The sequence below is a fragment of the Rhinopithecus bieti genome, unplaced genomic scaffold, assembly GCF_001698545.2.
Source record: "Rhinopithecus bieti isolate Rb0 unplaced genomic scaffold, ASM169854v2 scaffold_19652, whole genome shotgun sequence".
Taxonomy (NCBI): domain Eukaryota; kingdom Metazoa; phylum Chordata; class Mammalia; order Primates; family Cercopithecidae; genus Rhinopithecus; species Rhinopithecus bieti.
In genome coordinates this window covers 3,210,525-3,219,746 of record NW_016809913.1, presented here as the reverse complement: position 1 = coordinate 3,219,746, position 9,222 = coordinate 3,210,525, and the positions used below count along the sequence as shown (strand labels likewise).

Genomic DNA, 9,222 nt, shown 5'->3' with positions numbered 1-9,222 from the left:
TCACTTTTAGATTATAGAAAATGTTTATGTTACAGAAAATATTTAATACTTTTTTTTTTAAGAGATGGGGCCTTGCTATGTTGCCGAGGCTGGCTTCAAACTCTCCTGGGCGCAAGTGATCCTCCTACCTCAGCCTTCCAAGTAGCTGGCAGGCCCGCACCACTGATATTTAATACTTTGACATCAAAGAGGCTTAGGTTCATAAAGAAGATATATTGAGGACCTCAACTAAGGTAGACAGTGGTAAAATGGACACCAAAAGATGGTCTGTCAAGTTAAAATATTCCAAAGTTAAAAAATGAGCCTGCTGGGTGCAGTGGCTCATTCCTGTAATCCCAACACTTTGGGAGGCCGAGGCAGGAGGATCACAAGGTCAGGAGTTGGAGACCAGCCTGGCCAATATAGTGAAATCCCATCTCTACTAAAAATACAAAAATTAGCTGGGCATGGTGGTGTGTGCCTATAGTCCCAGCTACTTGGGAGGCTGAGGCAGGAGAATTACTTGAACCCAGGAGGCGGAGGTTGCAGTGAGCCAAGATCACGCCACTGCACTCTAGCCTGGGCAACAGAGCCAGACTCGGTCTCAAAAAAAAAAAAGCCTATTAGACAAAGCTTGTTTCTTTTTGGCTAATATATTTGAGCTGATGAAAGTCATCTTTTGGGGCCGGTTATGGTGGCTCACACCAGTAATCCCAGCACTTTGGGAGGCTGAGGCAGGAGGACTGCTTGAGGCCAGGAATTTGAACCCAGCCTGGGCAACAAGGTGAGAGACCCTGTCTCTACACAAAATAAATTAGCTGGGTATGGTGGCATGTGCCTTTAGTCCTAGCTATTCAGGAGAGGCAGGAGGACTGCTTGAGGCTAGGAGGTGCTGCAGTGAACTGTGATTATGCCCCTGCACTCTAGCCTGGGTGATAAAGTGAGACCCTGTCTCAAAAAAAGAAAATCAGCTTTTGGAGGCAGTGTGGCAAACCACATTCTACTTAGAGAATAAGAGGATGATTCTATAAGCTGTGTTATCAGTTTTCTTTAGCTTTATTCCTTTTTTTTTTTTTTTTTTGAGATGGAGTTTCACTCTTGTTGCCCAGGCTGGAGTACAATGGCACTATGTTGGCTCACTGCCACCTCCGCCTTCCAGGTTCAAGCGATTCTCCTGTCTCAGCCTCGCGAGTAGCTGGGGATACAGGCATGTACCGCCACGCCCAGCTAATTCTGTATTTTTTGTTTGGTAGAGACAGGGTTTCTCCACTTTGGTCAGGCCAGTCTCAAACTCCTGACTTCAGGTGATCCACTCGCCTCGGCTTCCCAAAGTGTTGGGATTATGGGCGTGAGCCACGGCGCCAGGCCAGCTTTATTATAATAAGTACCACCTAGGAAAACCATTATTCCCTATTTTAACAATATGATGATAATGCAAATGCTTAGTATAGATAGTATTTGCCTTTAAAGGGAGATAACTTTGTTTCTTGTTTTGTGAATTTGGCATCTGTTTCTTTTTTTAATGAAAAATTTTTAAAAATTTGTGATCTTGCTATGTTACCCAAGCTGCTCTTGAGCTCCTGGGCACAAGCAGTCCTCCTGTCTCAGCCTCCCACAGTGCTGGGATTATCGGCATAAGCCACTGCACCAAGCCCCATCTTACTGTTTAACACATTAACCTGAAAGGCACAGAATCTCATAAAATGTTTATTGATTTGGTCTTGGCTTATTGTGTAAACCATTTAATAGCCAAAAGTCAGAATTTAAACATCTAAAATACACTCAAAATGTGTTCTTTTCCAATAACATGGATGTTCACAACAGTTGGTGTTACGTTAGAGCTAATAATTATACATTAATATAACTGTAGCACATTAACCTCAGAATTCTAAGGCTCAGTCAAACACTGCTAATTCATAGAAGGCAACAGCTTGTAATAATGAATCATAAAGCTCTTCTACTCTTTGTAGTTCAGTAGATAAAAACATCTGTCTGTAGCGGACTATTTTATCTGATGGGAAGAACACCCGAGGATCCGCCTTCAGTACAGAATCAGAGAGAAACTGCTTCACGAGCTCTTTTCCACTAGTCCGGGAGTCACCAACCATCAGTTCAAAATGCTTCCCCACTGCGTTTCGATTCATGCTCAGCACCTGATGCTGCCCATCCTGGGCAAAAGTTTTATTCAATAAGACATACAGCATGGCTTCCATGATATGAAAATGTAGCAGTATTGGAAACAGAGATGAGTTTTGAATGGAAAGTCCTGTTTTTTCCAGAACATAGAAATCTGCTTTAGGCATCTTTGAAATGATCGAGGAAATCTTTTAAAAGAAGGCAAAATAAAGGAGCAGAAATAATTTATTACATTTTATGTTTGGTCCCCTCTCTGTCCCACTTCTATTTTAAAATATTATAATTAGTTAACTTATACTGTATCACTATTGACAATTTTGAAATAACTGAAAAAGCCATTTTATGAGCAGTCTGGTTCTGGTCATGGTTGTGTCACAACAACAGCTAAGCTGTTTAGTCCTCCTAAGTACCAGTTTCTTGATCTGTACAATGGACTTCATAATTTCTAAAATCTGTATTGGCTTTAAGATTAGACAACTTAAAACTTATAACCTTCAAACATTTTCTGGGATAGAGCATAGGGTTAGAATAACTAGCAAGAATCAATCACGTCTGCAACTGACTAATCACATCAGATGCTTGACTGAACCACAGATTTCATATGTATGATCAAGGTGATAATTCCTGCCCATTTCACAAGGTTTTGAAAACTCAAATAACACAATGTGATGGCATTTTGAAAAATAAGCTGTATAAATAAAAGAGTGATAATGTTCTATAACATTTAGAATGAAATACCATTGATTTTCTCAGTATCTGCCTTTAAAAACATAAGGCATTTCTTGAACTAACTAAAGGTTGAATTTTTAAATATCAAAGGTGATGGAAAACGTAATAGGAACAAGTGAGTAACAAGTACCAGAAGAAAACCCATCTTTACTATTTTATTACATTTCCTTTTGGGACCAGAAGATTAAACTACACTCTAGCAGGTAGGAATCTGGAGGTGCAACTGCCTTACCTCTTCTAAGTAGACTGATGATGAGTATGATGTTCCCTTCATTAAACTCCAACGGTCACTTTGCTGCCAGTCCAGCACTGTCAATTTACGATCGAGGTGAGCCCAGGCAATTCTTCGAGTACCAAAAACAATAGATATGATACTATTAACTGCCTAAAAGAAAAAACTGGTTTAATTAGAAGTATAAACTTTTTTTTTTTTCTTTTTTTGAGATGGAGTCTCACTCTCGCCCAGGCTGGAGTGCAGTGGCGTGATCTTGGCTCACTGCAAGCTCCGCCTCCTAGGTTCATGCCATTCTCCTGCCTCAGCCTCCCGGTAGCTGGGACTATAGGCGCCTGCCACCACACCCAGCTAAAATTTTTTTGTATTTTTAGTAGAGACAGGGTTTCACCGTGTTAGCCAGGATAGTCTCGATCTCCTGACCTCATGATCCACCTGCCTCGCCTCCCAAAGTGCTAGGATTACAGGCATGGACCACTGTGCCCGGCCAGAAGTGTAAACATTTTACAAATGCAAACATAATCTACAAATTCAGAATGCCTAACTAGTTTATGTAATATCAACTTATAGTTTATGAACTGAGAATTATCAAAGAAATGCAGGAGTAATTATTATTATTTTGAGATGGAGTCTCACTCTATCACCCAGGGTAGAGTGCAGTGGCACAATTGGCTCACTGCAACATTCCCCTCCCAGATTCAAGCAATCCTTCTGCCTCAGCCTCCTGAGTAGCTGGGATTACAGGCACCTGCCACCACACCCAGCTAATTTTTGTATGTTTAGTAGAGACGGGGTTTCACCATGTTGGCCAGGCTGGTCTTGAACTCCTGCCCTCAAGTGATCCATCCGCCTCTGCCTCCCAAAGTGCTGGGATTATGGGCGTGAGCCACCGAGGAGTAATTATTATTAAACGGTAACCAACAGCAGTTTATAGATAAAGAAACTATACTCATCTCAGCACCTAGCCCAAAGTAGGCATTCAAACTCAAGTGTAGCCAGAGTCTGCACTAGATACTAGGAAACAAACATAACTGTACATTATAAGAAATGCCACCATAAAACTATTGTAGAGAGAAGTGATCAGGGAAGGTTTGCTGGAGAACTAGGAGAATGAGATGGTGAACGGGAAGTTATTTCACCCAGATGTCGCGAAAGATAGGCTGTTTGACATCTCAAACTCTGGCAGGAGAATAAAGACCGAATAGGCAGAGGACTAGGCAGGTGTCTGTAACCATAAGTAACCTGCTTTATCCTGAGTGCTACAGGGGCCACTAAAAAAACAGAATGTTAAGGAATTACATAAGATTTACATTTCAGAAAAATCACTGATGGTGTAAAAGATGGGCTGGAGGGAACTAAAGGTAGGGATCTGTGTTAGGTACGTGTTATAACATGAGAAAGTATTAAGAATTGAAGACAATGACAGAAGGAAAAGAAACAGATAGTGGGAACAGAATTAATACATAGGTTTAATGAGGAGTCTAAGATAATTCCAGTTTTATATCAGTGACTGAATGGCATCATTAATGATGAAGATGACCCTAGGGAAGGTGGGAAGACATTTTTTTGTTTTGTTTCGGTTTGTTTTTAATGTATTAAGTTTGGGTTGCCTATAGGGCTTCTTTTTTTTTTTTTCTTTTTAAGACGGAGTCTTGCTCTGCCACCCAGGCTGGAGTGCAGTGGCCGGATCTCAGCTCACTGCAAGCTCCGCCTCCCGGGTTTACGCCATTCTCCTGCCTCAGCCTCCCGAGTAGCTGGGACTACAGGCGCCCGCCTCGTTGCCCAGCTAGTTTTTTGTATTTTAAGTAGAGACAGAGTTTCACCGTATTAGCCAGGATGGTCTCGATCTCCTGACCTCGTGATCCGCCCGTCTCGGCCTCCCAAAGTGCTGGGGTTACAGGCTTGAGCCACCGCGCCCGGCCCTGGGTTGCCTATAGGGCTTCTACAAGGAGATATATAAGTAATTGAATATTTAGATTTTGCTCCCTATCAAGTATGGGCTGACAATGAAGTACAATGCTATCACCTTTCTCCAACATGGCTCACTTAGTTATATTAACAAACTAATATGTTCTATAGATACAGAGGCAAATAAACATGAACAATTAGTTCTATTCCCATCTCCCTTTCATTGCTAAGGACTGGATAAATATCTTAAAGACAAAATAGCATAGATGCCCAAAATACAGACTTCCTATTGGTTCTTTTCTTTAGCTCAGTGACTCTCAAGCTTTAGTGTGCATAAGCATTACTAAACCAGACTACACACAATACTTTGTGGGCTATCGATTTTCTCTTAAAGGATTTTACTGCATGACTTATGTCTCCATAAAAACTGACTTAAGAATACAGCCCCCTAAATAAGATGCAACTGCACTATAATCTGGGTATAAATAGTTTTGGCCATGATTTTGGATGAGAATCCTCCCTGAAAAGTTTGGTTGAAATATGTTCCAGATCAATTGCAGCAGTTCTACCTGGAGTCCATGAGCGGACTTAACAGAATCTGCCAGTCCTCTGAAACTGTGCAGTATTCTGTGTATATGTGCTATATCTTTTTCTACGGGAAAAGGGTCCACAGCTTTCATCAGGTTTTCAAAAGTACCCATATTCCTCAAAAACCTGGGAGCCACTGGTCTAGAAAAAAATGGTGCTTATGATTTTTATGAGATAATGATTATCAAGCAATGTTACACAGGACATGAGTTCCTCTAAAGTTTAATATTTGAATGCTGTGTTGAGGCGCAGTGGCTCACACCTGTAATCTCAGCACTTTGGGAGCCCGAGGTGGGTGAATCACAAGGTCAACAGATCGAGACCATCCTGGCCAACGTGGTGAAACCCCGTCCCTACTAAAAATACAAAAATTAGCTGGGTGTGGGGGCGTGTGCCTGTAGTCCCAGCTACTCAGGAGGCTGAGGCAGGAGAATCGCTTGTCCCTGGGAGGTGGAGGTTGTCGTGAGCCAAGATCGTGCCACTGTACTCCAGCCTGGTGACAGCGCAAGACTCTGTCTCAAAAAAAAAAAAAAATTGCTGTGTCAAATATTTGTAGTACTTATTTTTTTAAGATAATGGAAAAAGAATTGCTTTTAGAATGGCCATAACCCATCTTTGCTCCTTAATTTCTCATTAATCCCAACATCACCCTTAGACACAGCCTAGTATCTTCAATGACACTCCTCTTAAATAAGCCTTGCCTAGACATGCTTCTCAATACTAACTGTTCTTTCTACCTAGAATCCCCTCCTCTCCCAGCCAAAGGATCTCTCCTTTAAGATCTAAATTGAGTTTTTCCAGTAAACTTTCCACAACAGTCACAGCCCATTGTTTTCTCTCCTCTCAACTGCCAATTTACTATCTGTACATCTCATTATTTGGTAGTGATCATATACTTGCCAACTAAACCTGAAGAACCTTGTCTTAGCCACTTCCCAACCCAATGCCCAGAAGACTGCTTTCCAGAGTAGGTTCTCAAATATTAGGCAGTATAGCAGACATGAAGAATATACCTTAAGTCTTTCTCTTTCTATGTCTGGTTTGAGGAACTTTCTCAGGAACCGGTTTTCCGGTAACTTTCTTTTTTCCCCTCTAGTCTTTGGACAAAGTATGGAATTACAAACTTGAACTGTACTTTTATACTTAAACAAGCGCACATTCATTAAACTCTCTAAATTCTGAAATGGCCCAAAGTTTTCTCTGTGCTTTACGATATTGATGGACCTTCTTCCACGAAGAAATCTGAAAGCTTCAAGTTCTTTAGTAGATGCTGTATTCAACACATGCAAGATGGAAGCCTGCTGTTCTGAAGAGAAGAGCTTGTCAAGTGCATTTTCAGGCTCCTTTGCATTTTCATCACAAAAAGTAACATTGGGAGTAATTTTCTTAGGTGTAGTGGATTTTTTCCGACAGCAGGAATTATTTAAGACCCGGAACACGGATGACCTCGACGGGGCCAGAAAGCATCTCCACCTCTCTAAAAGGAAAATGTAGCAAAATATAAGTTGGATGTCCTACTTCCTTTAGTGTTAGTTGCAAGCTTGACTAGATACTTTGCAAAGTCACAAAACTTTCCCGGAATTTAAGAACTAGTAGAGGACAATATTAAACTGTCCTGGAGAATCATCTTTAAAAGAGGATTAGTTTTTAAACTATATTACATAGTTTTAAATACAGCTTTTGTTGTTTTCAAGTTACGAGAGATGTCCCGATTTTTATGGATCAGTCTGAAGTTTTACTACCTAGAAAACTGTATTTTATACCCATTAGGAAGAAGGTAGTTGAAATAATTATTCCAACTGCTTAACGTTTTGATATTTTAATTTAGAGGAATCTTTTGTAACTAATATTTCCTGTTAAGGTTTGTCTTAGGCCGGGCATGGTGGCTCACGCCTATAATCCCAGCACTTTGGGAGGCCGAGGTGGGAGGATCACCTGAGGTCGGGAGTTTGAGACCAGCCTGACCAACATGGAGAAACCCTGACTCTACTAAACATACAAAATTAGCCGGGTGTGGTGGCACATGCCTGTAATCCCAGCTACTCGGGAGGCTGAGGCAGGAGAATCGCTTTAATCCGGAAGGCGGAGGTTGTGGTGAGCCGAGATCGCACCATTGCACTCCAGTTTGGGCAATATAAGTGAAACTCTTNGAGGAATCTTTTTGTAACTAATATTTCCTGTTAAGGTTTGTCTTAGGCCGGGCATGGTGGCTCACGCCTATAATCCCAGCACTTTGGGAGGCCGAGGTGGGAGGATCACCTGAGGTCGGGAGTTTGAGACCAGCCTGACCAACATGGAGAAACCCTGACTCTACTAAACATACAAAATTAGCCGGGTGTGGTGGCACATGCCTGTAATCCCAGCTACTCGGGAGGCTGAGGCAGGAGAATCGCTTTAATCCGGAAGGCGGAGGTTGTGGTGAGCCGAGATCGCACCATTGCACTCCAGTTTGGGCAATATAAGTGAAACTCTTGTTTCAAAAAAAAAAAAAAAGGTTTGTCTTCACTTCCATTTTCACATTTTAGTATCTCATCTGGTGGAACTGAATAAAATTAAATTGTATACGTTTATAAGAAATGTTTCAGCTAAGTGGTAGATTTAAGGGCAGTTTTATTTTCTTCAGTACACTTTTCAAGATTTCTACCATGACATTTTTGCAAGTATGAGAAACACCATACAATGCATAACTTTGTAAAACCAGTGGGAAGTCACTCTAACATCGCAGCCACAGGAAAGTAATGCGGCCAGAGGTAAGCAAGCAGCTATGAGAATCTGAACCATCCGCCCACTCTGAGGAGCCACCCGTGGACCCTGAGGCCAGGGAAGCACAAATGTTCCGAAAACTGCCCCGTCAACTAGGCTGGGGCTCCAAGAGAGGGGCCTGAACAAGGGACATGAGGAAGGAAACACTCTAAGACATGAGGGACAAGAGGAAGGAAACACTCCAGGTTCCTCCAGAATACCTCCAGCCCTATTCCATTAGGCTCTAGGGTCAGAGGCTACTGACAGACAGAAAACTACCCCAGTGTTCCAAGCACCCTACCTCCCGCCATGAAGAGGGTCGGGCCGCACATCTCCAAATTGAGTCAGTAGGTCCGGTCTTCCTCCATTGACTTCCGGTTCCTGCGTGCTGCGCCCAAAAGCGCTCGGCCTGCACTCGGCGGAAAGGTTGTTGTCCAAGCGGCGTTCCGGAGCAAGGCCGGAGGTGTGTCCCGCTGAGCAGTGGGTCGTCCGCGTCTGGGCTGCCGGCTTCCGAGCGGGCGCCTGCCGAGGCCCTGGCCGCGGATCCCGAGTCCCTGGCTGGCCCGCAGTCTTCTTCCACTGCACCGGGGAAACGTTCTTGCCCCTACCGACTCTTGAGAGCCGCTGGGCCGAATCTCCAGGAAGGCGATTCGGAGGCCAGTGTTAGTCTGTAGTGGGCGAAGTCCCTCCTTCGTGGAGACTCCCTGGGTTTCTCTTAGACACTTAGATTGAGGAGCTCCTGTTAGGGCCCAGCCTGTGGCGCCGGGAGCGGGATCTGGTGGGGGCAGCGTAGACAAGGTCCTCAAATAACCTTTTCACCAGGTAGACTGGAATAACGGGGAGAGATGCGAAGTGTTTCAGGAGCTCATCAGGGAAACAGGGCAGGCAAGGGATTAGGGAAGGGCGAG

At 43.2% G+C, this 9,222-nt stretch overlaps 1 protein-coding gene across 1 annotated transcript; it reads right to left on the bottom strand.

Annotated features, from left to right (window-relative positions):
- Positions 1-1,670: 1,670 nt before the first annotated feature.
- TEFM (transcription elongation factor, mitochondrial) lies at positions 1,671-8,716 on the bottom strand. The gene is made up of 4 exons (XM_017890934.1): positions 8,616-8,716; positions 6,586-7,049; positions 3,077-3,229; positions 1,671-2,303 (listed from the first exon to the last, which is right to left on the bottom strand). Exons 1-4 carry the CDS (start codon positions 8,644-8,646, stop codon positions 1,875-1,877), a joined length of 1,077 nt encoding a protein of 358 aa, XP_017746423.1. The 5' UTR covers positions 8,647-8,716; the 3' UTR covers positions 1,671-1,874.
- Positions 8,717-9,222: the final 506 nt, after the last annotated feature.